Source organism: Trichosurus vulpecula, chromosome X (assembly GCF_011100635.1).
Source record: "Trichosurus vulpecula isolate mTriVul1 chromosome X, mTriVul1.pri, whole genome shotgun sequence".
NCBI lineage: Eukaryota > Metazoa > Chordata > Mammalia > Diprotodontia > Phalangeridae > Trichosurus > Trichosurus vulpecula.
Window position 1 is genome coordinate 49,513,048 of NC_050582.1, and position 20,584 is coordinate 49,533,631.

The 20,584-nt window shown below is 35.0% G+C and overlaps 1 protein-coding gene across 4 annotated transcripts in view; it reads right to left on the reverse strand.

The window, feature by feature from the left end:
• STAG2 (stromal antigen 2) overlaps positions 1 to 20,584 on the reverse strand; it is a 127,712-nt gene that overhangs the window by 31,549 nt on the left and 75,579 nt on the right. For all 4 annotated transcript variants that reach the window (XM_036740365.1, XM_036740369.1, XM_036740367.1 and 1 more), the window contains exons 13-24: positions 15,037 to 15,144; positions 13,338 to 13,449; positions 11,129 to 11,246; positions 10,687 to 10,790; positions 10,444 to 10,536; positions 10,198 to 10,287; positions 9,276 to 9,479; positions 5,846 to 5,916; positions 5,236 to 5,323; positions 5,069 to 5,149; positions 3,899 to 3,991; positions 602 to 776 (exon numbers count right to left, since the gene is read on the reverse strand). In XM_036740365.1, coding sequence (XP_036596260.1) covers positions 602 to 776; positions 3,899 to 3,991; positions 5,069 to 5,149; positions 5,236 to 5,323; positions 5,846 to 5,916; positions 9,276 to 9,479; positions 10,198 to 10,287; positions 10,444 to 10,536; positions 10,687 to 10,790; positions 11,129 to 11,246; positions 13,338 to 13,449; positions 15,037 to 15,144 — 1,337 coding nt within the window. The remainder of the gene's footprint in view (positions 1 to 601; positions 777 to 3,898; positions 3,992 to 5,068; positions 5,150 to 5,235; positions 5,324 to 5,845; positions 5,917 to 9,275; positions 9,480 to 10,197; positions 10,288 to 10,443; positions 10,537 to 10,686; positions 10,791 to 11,128; positions 11,247 to 13,337; positions 13,450 to 15,036; positions 15,145 to 20,584) is intronic.

Sequence of the window (20,584 nt, forward strand, 5' to 3'; positions counted from 1 at the left end):
TTTATGGGTATGTATGTTTATAAACATGCTGGTATTAAGTTTTAAGTAGAGTCTAACATCAAAAATGTGAGAAATAATAAAATCATCATATTACCATTACCTGAAAAGGCTGTAAGAGGAAAATCAAATTGTCTTCGAAATTTTGGTTAAATACAGAGACCTGGCATAATTTTTCCCCAGAATATTTTGTATTATCTTGACTATTCTAGAATAACTCAGAAACCAATTCTGAAAATTACTTTGAAGTCTATTTATAATATCAAGAGGTATATTTTAAAAGGGATCTAGAAGAAATTTATTTTTTTTCAGAAATAATGCTACATAGTACTACATTGTTTTATTGGAATTAATGAAATCTTTAAGTGCCAAGATAAGTAAAAGGCCCTACTGAAAAGTCAGAGCATTTGAGCACTATATATCTGTATCCATTAAGCACTTAATGTATTACAGAAACCAAAAAAACAAAACAGCAAAAAAAAAAAACCCACTTTGCTTGCAGTTACAGTATTCTGGGCTATTAAGTATTTTTTCAAAAAGAAAAATGTAGCTCAAAATCTTCAGTAACTATACCTTTTACCTGAACTTATATTATGAAGATTACCTGCACTATTGTTATCATCATCCTGGTCAATGAAGACATGATCCAGAATAAAGCTGAGCAATTCAGACTGCAATGAAGAATCAGGAGTGTATACTAGGGGCTCTAACATGTCCCGTCCTCCTGACATAATCTGATGGCTGGAGATCATCAACACATCACACAAAATAGTGAAGGCCTGAATAAAGGAATGAAAAATTTTATAAATCAACATTTCTAACTAAATTTCTACTCCCCAACACAAAATTCCCAAACCAATATGACAGTTACTTTGAAAACTTTTGTGAGACATTGAAAAATTTTTGTATTTCCATACGGCTGCTTTTAGACATTTCTGAAATTTAAACACTTTAAAGTACTGACAACTGACAAACGCTGGCAAATATCAGTACATTACAATTAAATATGTGATATATAAAGAACATGCTTAGGTTTTGCAAAAATACGTAATATTAAAGGCTTGCAACAGCACTGGAAAAATGAAAGAAAAGTTAGGCTTTCCAACTTCAAATACTTCCCTCTCTCAATTTCAGTCAGACTGTCAATAAGCATTTATTAAGGGCTTAAGGTGCAAGCCCTATGCTAAGTGCTGGGTATACAAAGAAAGGCAACTGACAGGCCCTGCACTCAAGTCTAAGGGGGGAGATGACATGAAAATAATTACATGTACAGGCTATGGAAATGATGAATGAAGATACAGGGAAGATACGAACATATACATAATATTCAGGCACAATCTTGCATAATATATTACAACTGACACTGGTTAATAAATATCATTAACATCATTATAAATTACTGGCTAAGAAAGTTTAGGGAGGTGGCAATCAGAATCAAAGGGCATGATGAATACAGTAAAACTTTGGTGACAGGAATCATAAGGTAAATGGGAAAGGGGAGATTGAGTTACTGACCCTACCTCTCTGGCAAGCAGGGAGAACAGATAACGTTATATGATGGAGAGAGGCTTCCAATGGGAAAGTACTGAGGATTTAGAGAGTAATTTAAAAAAAATAGATCACCCCTGCCAGAATATTGTATCCAGAATGCAGTATGAGTCAAATATAACTGTCTTAAGTCACCAGATCAATACATTTCCAGAAGGTCATATGGAATGACATAAGCATCATATGGGCTAACCATGGGGAATGTTTTCATTACAGGAAAACAATAAGCAAAATAATTGGGACAGTCAACAGGAAGAGAGTCATATTATATGTACCAAGGATACAAAGTTCAGGTTGACTAGTTCTCGAACATAAATAGTCTATTCAAATAGAAAGGATCCAAATTCATTTTGCAGTTTCAGAGACCTACTTTTCAGAAATTATAATGCCAAAAAGGAAAATATAAGTCACTCTTCCCTTTGTTTAAAAAAAAAACAACTTTAAAATTGCATATTTTAAGAGAAAATTCTGATGCTAAGAACAGGCTACATTACATATCCTGGCTAGAAATACGTAGTCACTGAACCTTGACATAGAAAAACATTTTAAAGTACAGGAATTCAAAGTATTTTGTAATTTCTTGCATTTGACCTAAAACATACCTTAACAATGGGAAATAAATGAAGAATTTATTACAGCAATATTTGCAATTTTATCATTAAATATTAGTATGCCACCTAAAAAGATAAGCAGTCTCCTAGTCTGTTACAGGTTCCCCAAAATAAACTCTTAGAAAGACAGGATGACAGTATTTTGGTTAACCATTTGGATCCTACAAGAATGATGTGAGGTTGGTTAATGAGAAATAGCCAAAATATTTCCATTAGAAGGTAAGAGAGTATGCCCTACAAGAGGGGAAGGGAAAAGGGGATGGGAGGGGAGTGGGGTGACAGAAGGGAGGGCTGACTGGGGAACAGGGCAACCAGAATATATGCCATCTTGGAGTGGGGAAATGGGGAGAAAATTTGTAATTCAAACTCTTATGAAAACCAATGCTGAAAACTAAATATGTTAAATAAATAAATTAAATTTAAAAAAAAGAAGGTAAGAGAGTAGTCAACAACCTAAAGCTCCTAGAAATTCCATCGACAGCTATAAATACGACAACACTTTTTTCGTCTCTATTCAAGGTGACATTTAGGATTGAGGTAGGGGGATCATCACAAATCTAATTCTAACCAAGCAGCACAATGGATTTTATCAAACTCTGGGACAAGTTCCAAAGCCTAGATGGCTGAAGGAAAAGAGGAGATAGTAATGTTTTGTTTTTAACTTCCTGTCTGGTCCCAATGTAAAAAACTGTTTTGTTCATGAAGTACTTTTGAAGGGTCAACAGGATCCTCAAAGAAACAATGGTATCAAATCTTCACTCACGTTTTCAGTCGAAATCATAGTCACTTTTTAAAATACAGCATGTTTCCAAAGTATGTGCAAATTTAGCTTTCATATATCCCTCAAATATACAGGGAATACTTGGCAAAAGCTATCTCAAGGAGGGGGCCCTTACTGCCACTTCTTGGAATTCCTCTATACTTGACAATCCCCTTTGGTTGTGGCTTGGGAATAGCATCCCATTTTCCATATTGTCCCAAGGGTGACCATCTTCAAACTCTTCAAGGTATCCAATCTCCTCTCACTTCAAAATTTTATATACCTAAAGACACAGATATGATATTTGGTCTTTTCCTACAGGGTATGGAGGGGTGAGGGATTTGGAAGGGCAGTACAAGATTTTATTAAAGGGGGTAAAGAACAGGGGTCTACAGCAGGGCTGAAAACTATGTCAAAGGGTTTCTACCTGATGGAGGATCTCACCTCTGTTTCTTCCAAACCCCACTCTAGCAGAACTCTTGCTCCCGGACCAAAATAATCACTACAAATGTGTGTGAACTTTGGGGAACTCCAATCCGATAGAGCAAACAATAATGAGTTCCTAGAATCTCAGGTAAAACTCTCAACAAATCTCATAAAAACATTGCAACACATAATGGTTTGGGTTTAATGAGTAGAACTATACCTCAAGGACAGGGTTTATATGATCATATGCTTTCAAAACTCAAGAAAATTGCTTGCCAACAAACTAAGTCTTAAAAATCCGTTTCTATGCTGTGAGATGCACATTAGCTGGACTCTCAAAGAAGATGGACTGATAAGGGCAAATATCAGAGCAAATTCACTCCAACTAAATCCACAATTATATTCAAGGCTAATAATTTCAGCAATTTGAGTTTTGCATTATGAAATAAATTTTATTTCAAAAGTATACTCAGCTTTCTAATTCCCTACCAAACAATACGGCAGCTTAAATAACTATCCAAGTGTTATCATTAGTTACAAAATTAAGAAAATTAACCTGTTCTTTAACAGCAGTATTCACATTGGTCAGGTAATGCTGACAAATCTGACAGAACACCCTCATTTGTTTCTTTAAACGAAGTAGGTCCTCCTGCAAAATAATTTATAACAACTGAATATTAAAAGTGCGTATTTTGAATCCTGTATTCTAAAAATTCATTCCCATAGACATTTATACATATTACTCTACTAAAATCAAGATATAAAAGAAAAAAATCAAGTGCCATACTATGAAAATAACAAATGCTAATTAACTAAAGGTTAACTTTTCCTCTATTATTCATTATAAAAGAAGACATGAAAAAAGTATCATGCATGACTGATTTATATCAAGCAGAAATAAAATGTCAGATTTTTCTGGATAGTATTCTCTAGTACTCCAGAATTCAATAGTATGGAAAAGCTTCAAAGATTATATATATGGCAACATAGCCCAGTGTAAACTAGGGCTGACTATTAATAATGAATAGTAGTAATATGATTTCCTCTATATTAAATCCCATTTTCCTTAAAGGAATGTTGATGAACAAGTATAGGTTGCAAGGCTTATGCAAAAAATTGTTAATTTATGCAACAAAAGTGGACTTTGAAAACAAAAATTGTAGGAATATACATTGAGGATCTTCTGCTTCATTTGTTTTGGTAAGTCTTTGAAAAGACTCTATAATTTACCTCTCCAATTCATTTAACTGTGAAGACTTAAATTTCAATCTCACTTACTAGGAAACTAAGTGGTGTTCTTAATAGTCAATCCCAGCATAAAATGAGAGCATAAAAAAAAAAATCTACAACATCTAGTCTAACACCTTCATTTTAATGAAGAAACTGAGGCCCAGGGAGATGAAGTGATTTGCAGCAAGACATACTTCACTTTTCACTTACTCATTGCAATAGTTTTTCTTTTATTTTTCAGGTAATATATGCTGAAATGTTCATTGCATCTATATTAAATAGCCAAGCATGACTTCTAAGTTTAAAACAAGAACAATTTTGCCTGCACATAAAATAAATTTCAATAATCACATTAAAAATATTTAAAATTAACTAGAGATGGAAGGACTTAATTTCAGTTAAGCAAGTAAAATAACCAGTCCTTTTTCAACAGATCTCTATGCTATCTGTACTAAAATTTAACTAATGAACAGCACAAGGCAACAACAACACATACCTTGGTGGAGCTGCTTTCAGTAATTTTTGCTAGCTGCCAAAGGATTACATAGTGAGTACACTGCAATGCATGAATAACAATCTACAAAAATAAACAACAAAAAGTTAGAAACAAAAAGTCAAATGTTTCTAGGATCCAACTTACAAACACATCTTTTAAATACGAACCTGCTCGGGCATGTCTCCATTTTCAATACCAGTTTTCAATAACTTGTAATTACAACCAAACAAATCCCATCTTGAAAGATCATGGGTACTGGAAGAAATTTTGAAAACTCCAAGTTATTAAAAAGCCAAATTATTTCAGTTTGGAACATTACTGTTAATGGAATACTTATTGTTAGATTAATCGCAATATGCCTTGTGCCCTCAAAAAAAAAAAAACCAGATCCATATAACAAATTTCCTTCAAAATCTAAAGTCTGATTTGTTTGTATGTAGCATTTTGAAATCATTTTTCATTAGTTTTTCAATTCAAAATTTAAGTATTAGTATATTGAAAGATGCTAAATTATAAGGATAATTATAAGGTTCTTCAGATAAAACAAAATCTACAATACCTTGCGATAATCATCCAACCACTGAGAAGTAGTTATTAATAATATCTTGTACCAACGTATTGCTCTACCTACCTACCAAAGCTACCTATTCCATTCTGAGATTAATAATCACTAGAAAACTCCTCTTAATAGTGAACAGAAATATGCTTCACTGAAGCTTCCAACCACTGGTTCTACACTCTGTGGCCCAGTAAAATAAAGCATAAAAGGTAACTTACTTGTGAAAAGCAGTGATCCTTTTTAATGTTGATAGGACCTGATATGCATCATCCTCATCGGGTTCTTCCCCCTATTAAGAGTAGTTTTACAATGTTAGATATTACAAATCTCTACAAGAAAAGTCCTAGCTGTTCAAAACAAAACCACCACCTTGGAGACAGGCAAAGCAGAAGATAGGCAACAGCAACAGAGTGACTACAATTTTCATTCCTGTTTCAAGGCCTGCAATCATTTTATAGACATTGCAAATAGGATATAACAAATATTATATCACAGATACATTACAAATAAAGGTTGAGCGGAGAGAAAAATGAATGGATTGACATTTGCTTTTTCCAATGGTAATGAAAAACAGAAAGGGAGAAGTGGGTGGAGAAGTGGGTGGAGAAGGAAATCAGGCTCATAAAGTAGTTAAAGTGGAGCACCTAAAGGAGGAGCATTAAAGAAAATACTATTGCAAAAAGTACCACATGTACATCACAAGAAACTCTCAAGGAAATATGGGATAAATCCATCTAAAAGGAGAAAATCTATTAAACAAAAATCTAAATATTGTAATAGACTGATGTGAAGTCATTTTAGTTGTGTCTGACTCTTAGTAGACCCACAGAGGATTTCTTGGCAAAGATACTGGAGTGGTTTGCCACTTCCTCCTCCAACTCATTTGACAGATGACGAAACTAAAACAAACATGGTAAAGAGACTTGCCCAGGATCACACAGCTAGTATGTGTCTAAGGCCAGATTTGAACTCAGGAAGATGAGTCTCCAGACCTGGCACTGTTTTCACTATGCCATCTAGCTGTTCTGGTGTAATAAACAGTTGCCAGGTATTTGAGTTTATAAAGCACTATACCTCATTTGAAACTGAAAGGTAATGTGGCTTAGTGGAGAGAGTCCAAAGTAGGAGGCAAGACCTGGGTCAAATATCTGTTAGCTATGTGGCAAGTCCAGTTAACTCAGCTGTCTCAAATTAAAAGGCAGGACAATGGTACTGCCACAGAGACATGAGGATTAAATTTGCAAACCGTAAAGAAATGCATGTTAACTATTATCATCCCCATGTTAAGATGAGGAGACTAAGGCTGAAAAGTTAAGAAACTCCAAATCCAGTTGACTTGTCTACAAAAATTAAACAAAAATGTTCCAGGTCTAGTCTTTTTCTTTAAAATGAAAAATAACCCATCAATTAGGAAAATGCTAAACAAGTTAGGGTATATGAATAAGAAACGGTCAAGGAAACAGCTTGAGAAAAATCTGGGAAAACTTTTACGAATTGATACAATGTTAAGTGAGTAGAACCAGGAGAAAAAAGTATATGATAAACAAAAAAGTAAAGACACTTTGAAAGACTTATGAACTTTGATCAATGCAATGTCCCACCGCCTAATGGACTCAGAGTACTGGTTAAGCAAGGTTATTTTTTTGGACATGGCCAATAGAAGAATTGGTTTTGCTTGATTACTCTTGCTTTAAGAGAGATTTTTTTCTTTTCTTCTTTTTCTTTTTTTTTTTTGGGGGGGGGGGAGACGAAGGAAAAATGGATGTGTCTCTGATTCATTTATCATGTGTCTGTCATTTTAAATCATACATTCTTGTCTTAAAGTTACATCTAATGAAGAAGCAGAAGTTACTTTCAACATTTCCTCTAAAATTCTGATACTGTAGCTCAAATATCAGAAAAATTTGCTGTATTTAATTAAAAAATGGTGATGCAATTAAGAATTCCACACTAGTCCACCAATATATTTTAATTACTTCAAAACTATAAACATTGTATTGTCTAAGAATAGAATTCAAAAGGATAATCTATAAAACACTAAAACTGAACATTACAAGGGTCATTTAATTTAAAATGGGGGTTATATGATTATTGTAGTAAAGGCAAAGGAGATGAAACAGAAAGACTGGTAATTTGAAGTAGAAAAATGGCTTTTTCAACTGTGCAAATAATTTCTATAAGCAAAATAGCAACAATAAACAACAAAAATGACAATATGAACTTGTAGTTGAAAAGTGCTTTACATACATCACATTCGAGCCTAACAATCTCACAAAATAATTACAGGAATTAGTAATACTATCCTGTAAAAGAGCAAACTGAGGCTCAGAGAGGATAAGTGATGATTATGCTTGGTTTGAACATAGGTCCTGGTGAGTACAAGTTCTATCCATCAAATCATACAGCCTCATGTATATGGACATATCCAAGATAATAAACAAGTCACAGAACTGACAAGATATAAGACAGCTAAGAGGCCATCTAGTCCAAACTACAACTAGAACAGTATGCCAACAATATTTTCCTCTAAAATATGCCTGAAAAAGAATCACAGGATATAAGCTATGTTAAGCTCATTTTACATATGAAGAAGCCAAGGCAAAGAGAGAGAAAGAGTTGACTAAGATCAAAAAGATATTAAGTAATAACTATGGTAGGATTTGAACAACTCCGGGGCAGGATTCTATTCTAAGGGGCTCCCGTTGAAAAAGACACAAAAAAGTATACTAAAAACTGCAACATTCTGTAGTAATAAAAAGAACCAGAAACAAACTGGGGGCTCAATGACAGGGTAATCACTAAAAAAAAATATGCTAGATGAATATATTGGAATATTATTGTGCCAAGTTACTGTGGAGTACTATTAGGTCTCCTTGCTATTTCTAGAGTAATATGCTGCATCTCCCTGTGATAAACAAATACCTCTTCCGACTTACTATAGCTCTCTACAGTTTCTAACCTAATACTATGATAGCAACAGAATGGATTCCCTGAAGGAAGATTTCATCCTGTATGTACATATTTGTTTGCATGTTGTCTCCCCAAATACATTGTGAGCTCCTTAAGAGCAAGGACTGTTTTAGCTTTTTGTTGTCACCAACAAGCCTGAAACATGGTAGGTGCTTAGTAAAGACTTGTTGACTTGACTAGACAAGTGCATTACCTCATAAGGCTGAGATGATTAAGTGAAATGTTTTGAAAAACTCAAGCTGTTACACACAAACATAAAACTATTATTCTCATTATCATCCCATCCATCTGGATCAGTGCTATGAACTAGTCTTTGATCCTCTTCTTTCCCCCATTTTGTTAACCTTAGCCTTCTTCTTCAGTTTCAGGTCATTCATAATCTAATAAACTGTGTGAAGCTGTTCCATACAAGTTCATCAACAACCTGTCAACTAATATTTCTATTTTTGCTTAGATCTAGTTCCAAGATCTGATTTACTATCTTTTCATAGTTTCAGATAAAATCACTATAAACTTCTAAAATATGAACATTAGGGTCCTCTATTTTGGCAGAAGAGTAATAAGCAGTATACAAGTGTCAAAAATGAAAGTCTGACCACAATTCTACTGAACAAGTAATTATAATCTAAGTTCATGGAACACTGAGGATGTTGCCCCATGGGCAAAAAAGACAAATACCTCTTGCAGAAAATCTTCAAGAAGTCGATTAAACTTATCTGCCAATTCATCTATCAATTGACTTCTTGCAATATCTACTCTGTTAAATATGGTGAACTCTTCATTACAGAGTGCATGATATGTTTTAGAACAAGCTTCCAAAACATCCGTATCTGTGTGCTTCTCTACAATATCCCGGATTTGTCGTAATAAGGCATCCAAATGCTGCAAAAAAAAAAAAAGTCAATTAACATTTGCCAGTAAAACAAAGATGTCTACAAAGCATCTACCATAATAAGAGAAAAATGCAACACTAATAAAAATCAATAAAGCTCATACTTTGAGAGTTAGTAGCCATGCTACACTGTCCCAGCCCTTTTAGCCAACAGCATAGCTTCATACCAAGTCTGTACAAGGAAATCAAGAACCAAAATAGTTCATACAAAGAACAAACCCATATTTGTAACCTCATGACCATTCTTTTCTAAGCAAATAAGCTAGGATATAAAACTATGAAATAGTAACCAATTTAAACCAATTAAAACCAATAAATAGTAACCAATTTAAAGTAGAAAAAAACAGCATTTAATGCGTTTATTCCATATCGACTCTATAGAATTTATAACTAACACAAATGCTGAACAAATATTTAAAGTGATACTACCTATTCCAAAATTAATAGTATTTTATGGACAAAATTTTAAAAAATGAAATTTTCATTGTAATAATATATTTGGAAATGAAGGTGGGGATGATTTCCTGGTTTTGCTTTCCCGAGCTACTATAGAATTTTATTATGAATTGTGGCACTTACGTAGGCACTGGCACCTAATCAAAGTTATTAACTTGTATCTGAGCATAATTTTGAACATAAACCTATACAATCTAATGGAAGAGACATTTTTTAAGGTTTAATATTACATATATGTAGATACCATCTTACCTTCTCTAATCGGCCAGTTGTATAGATTTCCAAATCAAAGTACTGAGGCAACTGCAACAAGTTAGTCACCTTTTCTGCATCTATAGAGTACTTTAAAATAAAAAGCAGTGAGAAAATAATAGCAATGTTAAGTATTATTAGTAACAGCATATTTTAAAAATAGTATATTTGTAAAGTAATTACACATAAGTAGTTTCCAAGTGACAGTCAGTAGTAAATAACACCAAGATAAGCTTTTAAACTTACTTTTGCTAACAACTGAGGAAGGGCTACCGCAAACAGTTCCGTAATTCTTGTTCTATCATCTAGTTGGGTCTTTTTCTCCTTTGCTGTCAGAACCTAAATTTAGATGACACATTAAAGTACACTAAGTGGCAAAGTTTAAAAAATACAAACACAAATTCTAAATTATGTTAGAAAGCTAGAAAGAATTTTCATAATGTTTAAAAAGAAAACTTCCATATCTAAAGATCTTCAGTAGAGTCATACCCTTTTTCCTGTCCCTCTTCCTACAGGAGGATGGCATTCAGCTGCTTGTCGAATGGTACAGAGCATTATTTCAATAAGTGCACTCTCCTGTCTGTCGGTTAATGCTGCAAATGAGAAAGACTTAATCAACTCTACCATCAGATCATTCTATAACTGGCCCTCCTGTCTATAACCAGGTTTGAGGTGACTTGTTCTTCTCAGATTGAAAAATGCTCCCACAGTAGCTACATCTTACAATCAATCAATCTCTCTCTCTCTCTCTCTCTCTCACACACACACACACACACACACACACACACACGTCATCTGAGATTATTTAATGTAATAATTTCTTTATGTAAAATGAGAATTATATCACTATTATTATACTGTATGAACTATTTGATAATCAAGCCTAAGCCAGAGATCTAATTTCATAAGACTATAGTTAAAACTTTCTTACGTTCCTCTCCACTGAGTGGTTCTTCCAACAGCAAACTATTCATACATTCCCAGTCCTTCAGCAGCTCTGTAGCACAGTCCCACATGCTATCCACAAGGTAAGCTGCATGTTCGTGCAGCTGCAATGAACATGAATATATTCTTAGTTAAAAACTTAACTGCTTCACATCATAGCCCTGCTGCCTGCTACTCCTTGCCACCAAACAAAAGACTAAGATTTACAAAGAAGAAAGGATTAGCACAAAAGAGAAAGCACAGGTAATTTGTCTATTTGGATCATGACCTGAAATCACAGCAAACTCTGGGAATGGCTCCTGGTAATGACATATTTATGGAAAAGCTTTGTGGGAAACAAATTGGGACACTTTTTAAATGGCCAAAGAAATTGTGATACATGTATGGAGTAAAATATTACTGTGCCATAAGAATATGATCAATACAGAGAAGCATGGAAAAATTTAAATGAAATGATGCAATGTGAATTAGAATATTAAAATTTTATATACACAATCATCACACCAACGTAAACAGAAAGAACCACAAACAATCAAAGATCCATGCTGCAAAATTATAGAGAACAAGGAAGAAATATGAGAAGGGATCTGCTTCTCCCTCCACTCCTTTGCATAGGTGGATGACCCACATATATAGAATGCAGGGTATACTCTCAGACTTTAACAATTCTTTTCTAAATTTTTTCTGAATATTCCTTTTTTAAAAAATTTTTTTATTAAAAGGGATGGCTCTCAGGGAAAGGGGAGAAGGGGAGAATCTGAAATACAGGATGAAGTCTAGCTGAAGTAAAGCATGAGTCATCAATACAAATGTATTTTTAAAACTGAATACTTCATAAATGACAGCTTAATATACAAAGAAATGTAAGACAAAGAAATTGTTACTTGAAATGTGACCAAAAAGCAGCATTTATATCCACCCTTCAATTTTCCCACCTGATAAAACAAGTTTAAAACAAAAAGATGTATAATGTCCCTTTCCAATGAGAACATTCTGACTACAAACTATAACTAGAAAAAATACTTTCTGTGAATGTTTGTTTCTCTGTATCTCATTTAAAATTATAGACTAAATATAGGTACAAAGTCAGGATAATTAGGCAAACACAAGGAAGCTCAGTGGTCCAGAAATATTTAGCCCATGTAGAGCCTTGCTTTCCCCATGTGGTAAGTGGAGTCATATATAAATTCAAAAATAGCTTTATTTTCCCTTTTAATTTCTATTCCTTTTTAGAGTAGCAAATAAGATATTTTTAAGTATCATATTTCCCTATAAATTAAAAAACTATCACTAAAATAAAATTGATTAGATGGCTTCATATAATTACTATAAAGAAGTAAGCAAAGACATTTATTTACTCATAAATTTTGTACAATTTTTTTTGCATTGGTTTGCAAGGAATGCTATTATGTACACTATATTTAATTATAAAACGTAACAGGGATTTTGTAAAACAACTGGAAAATGATACAGTTGATTAGAACTTTAAATAAAAATTGATCTTCATGCATATTCAAGATCTGAAAGAAATGTCTTAGTTTGGGGCACTCCAGCTTTACTATCACCGATTTAACGATATTATTTAATCTTTTTGCCTAATAAAAGCCACTGTTCAAAGATGTAGAAAAGTAAATTTAAAAAAAAATACAGATTACAGTATTTGTTTATCTATAAATTTCCTGATTAACTTGGATAAATGTGGATTCAGTTATAATCAGCAGGGATAGGATAAAATAGCCATATATCTGCGTCTTTTAAAGTCTTTTCATGTATATTGCCTCATGTAATTCTCATAAAACTACTAAGATAAGCAACCACTGATGACTTCAACAATCATGGACACGTAACCCAAAGCAAAGTCAACGAGCATATCTGATGTGTAGAATATGCTGATGGTCTGTGAATAGGTACCTGCCACCTGTCATTCCTACCTGCTACTGTGCTTGTCACAAAGCTAGAAGAGAAGGGTACACCCATCAGAAAGGCAGGCCCACTCTATTACCATTAAAATATATCAGTGATCATTGATGAAAATAAATGTAATGACACAGTATATCATTTCTATGATAAATTACAAATACATTAAACGTCTTTAATCCAAGTTGAGCCCGTTCTACCACCAGGAAAATCTATCAAAACGATCTTTTAAAAGTAGCAATGAAAATGGTGAACAGAGGGTAAAAATGCCAACTAACCTCACTTTCTAAAAAGAAAAATACCAATGTCTTGACCAGGTTGGCGTTTGGGCTTTGTCTTCCCCTTCTTTTGAGGATTCCATCTTCTTCGGGATCTCTGCGACTAAAAAGCCTACAACCAAGCAAATTATTTACTATTTGAAAAACGAATAATTTTCCTAATTTAAAAAAGATGATTTTCAAATTCATTATGACTGACAATGGAGGAAAAGACAAACACACTCTCTTTTTGTTCATAATATATACGGTCTGCACTATTCCCATGTTTAGAAAGTGGACTATTTTATTTCATTCTCCATCAAAATCTTTTAAAACGTTTCAACTCTACAAAATGAACCATGTTTTGGTAGGGGACATTTCATGTCTTTCAATTCATCAAATAAAGGCTTTATCCTAAAGGTACTGCACTAATCTTTTTCAATCTTACTTATGCAGTCACATCCCCTGACAAAAAAAAGGAAAAAATTAATTCAGTTTGAAAAAAGAAAAACTACAAACACGTGGCAGTACATTTCTATGAATAATAAAAGGTTTTGTTCCAGAAAACAAACACAAATAAAATTAAAATAGGGTAATGGGATGAAGACATGGTGCTAGAAACTAGTATCTCATATTAAAAATTTTTTTCTATGCAATTCAAGTGAAAAAAAACTTCATGAAGATAACATCAAAGCTCACTAAAATTTCTGACATAGTTTTAAGTTCATTCTGGATACAACCATACTAATTTCCCACAAAATTTGTTCAGTGATCATTGAATTCCATTATATATTCACTCTCCCTATTCTGAGGTATCATGTACTTCCCACCCCCTCCCCCTCAAATAAAAACAAGTTAAAAATCACACAAGGTAAAAGAAGCAGCATTTAATAAGTGCCTACTATGGGAGAGATACTGTGCTTTTTATATACCTCATCTGATCCTCCCAACAACGCTGGAAGGTAGGTTATCCCCATTTTACAACTGAGGAAGCTGAGGTAGACAAAGGATAAGTGATTTGTCCACAGTTAAAAACCTACTAAGTGTCTGGGGCCAGAATTGAACTCAGATCTTCCTAACTCCAGACTGAGCTTTAACCCCTGCATCACCAAGATGCCTACCAATTCCTAAACTTCTGCTGATAGCATCCTAAAAGAAAATGGATGGCTCAAACATTTATGGTTCTAAAACCTTATCAGGGAAATTTAATAAAGCTTCTATTAAGTCAGTGATACAAAGAAGAAATAACTAGACAGAAGTAAATCAAGTTCAATATCACTATAAGCTTTATTCTAAAGATCAGCCTACTGAAATATGTTTTGAGGCAAATAAAAACAATGAATACATTCCTGGTTCAGGGGTAGAAAGAGCACTCAACTGGGAATCAGAGGCTCTGGGCACTAACTACCTGTGTGACTGGAAGGAGTCATTTCATTCCCTGGGCCTTGGTTTCTTCACATTTAAATGAAGCCAGAGAACTAGATGGGGTGCAATTTTTGTTCTAGCACCAAATCAATTGAGTTTATCATTTTTTAAAAAACAGCAATGAAAATGATACAGCCTGGGTTTTTTAAAGTAAAATTAAATACGGAGAAAAGCACTTTCACTTAAACTAACATTTCCTTAAGTGGAACACTGTTTTGGTTATAATTTGTAAGTTAAGACAGAGAAAAATATAAATGTTATGAAATTTACAAGGAGTAACCTAAACTTGACTTACTTTTTATAAAGAAATTCTCCTGCTGCTACTGCAACTGGCCGGTGGGCTGAATAAACCAAATGGTATACATTTTCACAGTCTTCCGCAGTAAGAACTTCTTCACTACTCCTACAGAAAAAAGTATCAAGAGTCACTCATTTTTCACTTTTGTAATTTCAAACCATAGTTCAAAGACAAAAAATCCACAATTGAGGCTTCTTCCTAAATTGACAATTCAAAAATAAATGAAATTACCCTCAATTCAACCTTAGTAGGCACAAATATCTACTTGCCCCGATCAAGTAGGCAAATGGGCACCAACCACTACCCGAAAGTTCATTATTAATCAAGGAAAATGGCAGTAGTATTGGAAGAATTATAATCAACCTGATATAAAAGAAAAAAAACTGAAAAGGAGGCAAACAGAAGTGGATGATAGTCACTTGTGAACTCATCTGTGGTCCTAGAATATTGTCTTCAAGTTTGAACCCTTTCTTGCACAAATCCTTCTCCACTGGTTGCTTTCATGGGTACTGAATCATAAAAAAGCCTTGAAGGTAAAGTGAAGAACACTGACCAAGAAGGAAACACAGCACTAACAAAGAGCTAAAGAATGCTAGAGTTGGAATTTACTTTAGAGATCATCTTACAATCAGTTAGGAATACAGAAGAGATAATAAGGCAAGCTAAAATTTTTACATCACACAATTATATTACTACTTATGTAAAAGATACTATAAACAAAAACTGAAGGATGCATTTCCATTACCATAAGCTACCACATATTACCAAAGAGAAATGACAGAAATCATACATGACCAGATATTGAGAACAGTAAATGGCTAATGATCCACTGGTACCAGACCACGGAATATCAAGAAATCTAAAAACAGCCCCTAACATATTGGGTATACCATACTGTGGAGGAAATACAGAGAACAGAATGAAAACACACATGGGTTGTGCTCTATAACACCGACAGGATCAAAGACCCAAATAAATGCACAGTACTATCCTATTCACCTCACTTTGATGGCAGAAAGAGGCCTTAGACAAGTGGATTTTGCAGGCATTTCTAATGGAAACCTTTCTAAAACATTTTTTCTATCTTCTTTCTTCTCAGTTGTCAATCTCCTTGCCTTTTTCCCTTCTCTACTAATTGCCTACAGTCTAAAAAACTGGATAAACAAGGTTGTTGGAAGTTGACATAAGTTAAGAATCAACAAGCTGTGGTGCATGAGAACAATGGAATATAACTGTGCTTTTAAGAAATTATGAATATGAAAATATGGCAAGACCTAATACTAAAATCACAGAAACCAGAACCACAAAGACTACAACATAAATAAAACAACAAAACAAAGTGAACTGAATGCTGAGCAAACACAACCTAAAAGAAAAGATGAGAAAGCACCTCCCTCCCTTTTTTGGCAGGTATGGGAGCCTATGGAATGTGCAACACTGCTTATGATGGCAGACTTGCTTTTTATTCTTTGTCACAAGGGATGGCTCTCTGGAAGTGGAAGGAGGAAGGACTATTGAGAACATAGTGTTAAAAAAAAAAGCTACCACTATTATGTCTTACATATGCTTTTTGTTAATCATTTCCCAAAATTTCCAACCGCCTGGTGAACCTTCTCCTAAAGAAAAAGCAGCTAAGTAAGCCAGTGGTCAAAATGACTGCCCCTACACTTCCGAGAGTTTCTCATCTATTCTACCAATTAAACTGAGTTCAGCTGCCTTTCAGAACCATTTCCATTCACAGTACTATAATCATTATATAACTTGTTTTCCTTGCTGTTGATTTCACTTATCAGTTTGTTTCTCAGAATTTCACATTTTCCAATGTATTTACATTTCAAATAGTCCTCAAGTGATGGTCACTATTTCCAATTTACTACCACTACGCTTTAACATATGATCTCATAAGGTTTCTGTTAAATCTTAGTATACACAATCGTTTAACTATCCGTGGCCTTGATGCCCAGTCTATGAAGTTTCATTAAGCTGCTTTCCAATAATGATGGCTTCTCAAATTTGTAAGGAACCTCAGAAGACAACTAGTCTTAACCATGCCAATTCTGTCTATACTGTCAATGACAAGCCATCTAACACCATATTACAGGGAAGAGAAACTCAGTACCTCCATTCAACTTCAAAATAGCTGTGTTTTTTCTCAGCTCAACACCCTTTCCAATTTCCATCCAATGCTTCTAATAACTGCCCTGAGGCCATAGAACAGACCCTGAGAGAAGCATGCTATAAAAGTTCCTCAGGAATTCTCATTTTCCAAAAATGTAAAAAACTAGTTATAAATGTACTTAAACAACTAATTTTATTCAAAGAGCTCCAGACTAGGATTCAGAAGCCCTGGATATCAATGGCTGGTTCAGGAAGTACCTAGGTGATGCCAACAGAGAGAGAGTGCCTGCCCTGAAGTTGGGAAGACTCATCCTCATCAGTTCAATTATAGCCTCAGACACTTACTTAGCTGTGCGACCCTGAGCAAATCACTTAATCCTGTTTGCCTCGGTTCCTCATCTGTAAAATGACCTGGAGAAGTAAATGGCAACCTCTCCAGTATCTTTGCCAAGAAAATCTCAAATGGGGTCACAAAAAGTCAGACACAACTGAAACAATTGAACAAGAACCACCACAGGCTCAATGACTCTAAAAACCCTTTCCCCACCCATGCTGCCTTCATCATCTATTCCCCTACTCAACTGAGAAAACTTTATGGTGCTCTAAAGGTCACCAGTTGCAAAGCACCATAATCTCCTCTCTCACTATTCCACTAGTCTGTTTTTTCTCCTTGCCAAGCCTACCCCTTTAATGTATACCTTCTAGGAGATGGCCTGTCAGTTCACTCCCTGCACCCCATACCCCAAAATCTCTCCCTTTCTTCTGCCTCAATCCCTGTTGCACAAAAACATATACAAATCCCTCCCAGGATCCTGCCTGCCACTCCCCAAAAGCTGCTATCTTACCCTTCCCTTTTTTCATTGTTGATGACAAACTACTAGAAAGGGCCACCTACATCTGCTACCTCTATTTTATCACTACATATTCATTTCTCTCTCCTCTCCAATCTGGGTTCTAATTATACTCCTTTATTGAAATTGCTCTTTCAAAGGTTAGCAATTGATTTTTTCCCCTTTCTTAGTATTCATTCTCCTTGACTTCCCTGAAGCTTTTGACACTACTAACCACTTCCCTCGTTCCCTAGTTGCATTCTCCTTCCCTAATTAGATACTTCTTGGTCAGTCTTCTTTGCTGAACCTTCATGCATATACTACTGCCTAAGTGACAGCTCTAAACTAAAGCTCTTTTAATAAGCTGGACAGTTAGTCAATAACATGTATTAAGCACCTAGTATAGTGCCAGGAGACCTTTGAGAGTGGAACAAGTTTCGAAAAGTCACATAGCAAAAGAAGCCATGTAATTGTATTCCTTAATCTTTGAGTATGTTGTATTTTATAAACCCTTTCAGATTAAATGTAAGGAGATGAGGGAGGAGACCAATTTATATAGTATGAAAGTTTTCGGTTCAAAAAGACCATTACTATTTAATTTTCTCCAAACAGTAAATCATCCTGTCCTGGCTGGGTCTACAGGGCCAAGGGAGTACACGGTTCTTGCTCTGTTGGAGACTATTACAGTAGCCACATGCTTCCACATGTTTTCTACACCTGGTTAGAACCCCCAGTAGACAGCAACTTTTTTAAAGAAAGGATAAATCTAATGAATCTAATCATCAACTTTTTAAAAAATATCATTAACTAATGTGTACTGTGGGAAAAAAAAAGCTCAAATACAAAGAAAGGCAATATGACAGTCTAATGGGAGAAAACAGCATGCGAATAACTATACATAAACTACAAACTCTGTGTGTGTGTGTGTGTGTGTGTACAGGATAAAATAAATATAATCAACAAAGGAAAGGAACTAACATTAAGTGGGACTGGGAAAGGTTTCTTACAGAAGATGCCAGGGAGAATAGGGGACAGAGGTTTTTTTTTCTTTTTTTTGGGGGGGGGGGGAGGCAGAGGGCAAGGCAGGGAAGAAAGACAAAAAACAGACCCTATTCGCAAGGAGCCCAGTCTGACTGGAGAGACAACATGCAAACAAGCATTTGCAAACAAATTACAGTTGATCTCAGAGTGAAGACCTTAACGTTAAGGGGGACTGAGAAGAAAACATTCTTGAAGAAAACAAGACTTTAGCTGAGACTTGAAGGAAGCCAGGAGGCAGAGAATTCCTGGCATGGGAGACAGCCAGGGAAAATGTCCCGAGTTGGGAGGTGGAATGTCTAGTGCATGGAACAGCAAGAAAGCATGGAATGATGAAGAATCCAGGTGGCGGCAGTGTCAGCAGAGAAGATAAGGATGACTAAGAGATGTTACAAAGATGTTACAAAATTAAAGAAGCCCTGGAAACAGATTAGATGAGGGGTGAGAGTAAGGAAAGTAGGATGATACCTAGAGAGTGTGACTGGGAGGACAGTGGTACCCTTTACAGGAAGAGGTGAAGTTCAATTTTGGACATGCTGAATTCAAGATGTCTACCAGATATCCAGTTTGAGATGTCCAATAGTCAGCTTTCTCGAGAAGTTGGACCACATTCTATTCTCTTTCTATACTCTATTCCTTGATGATCTCATCTACTCACAGGTTTAATTACCCTCTATACAGATGAAACCCTAATTTTTCAAAACAATTCTACTCACACAACACTAACTACATAGAGATCTCCACCAAGATGTCTTGTCAAATCCAAAATATTGAAAAACTATATTCACCATCTACTCTCCTAATTAGCATATACTTAAAATGTCCCTATTTCTGTTGTAGACACCAAAATTCTCCCAGGTTCATAGCCTCAGTCGTCATAGAATCCTGCCTCTCTCCCTCCCTCTCAACCCTACATATCCTGGAGCCAACTCTTAAGATCTCACATTGCCCTCCTCTCCATAAACAATCATTGCCATAGTTTAGCCTATTTCCTAGACTAATGAAAGTCTCTTATTTGGTCTCCTCCCTACCAAATCACTTGGGTTTCAAAATTCATGGATTTCCACATATCAGCTAAAATAACCCTCCTAAAGCAAAGATCTGAGCATATCATTCTCATATTCACATCTTAAGTGGCTCCAGACAGAATCTAAGATAAATATAAACTCCTTACACTCTGGCTTCAAGGACCTCACCTTTGTAGACTTATACTCCCTCAACATATTCCCTAAAGCCTCAAATTCCCCATAGAGGGATATAACCCCTACGCAAGTACTCAGCTCAGGTACCAGTCTCTACCATGAAGATTTTCCTGAAATCCTTCTACAAGCTCAAAATATCTTTTATTTAGTGATCCAGGTACAGGCGATATACACCCATCACCAACTGCCAGCTCCCTAAAAGAACACTTTTGTTTTTCTCCAAGTATCCTGAATGCCTAAGGTGAGACCATATACACAGTAGGCATTAAATAATGTTAGCTCATTTTCAATTTTTTTTTATCAAGTTTGAGACTAATAGTTAAGCCAATTGTGACTCATCTCTTTGAATATGCCTGC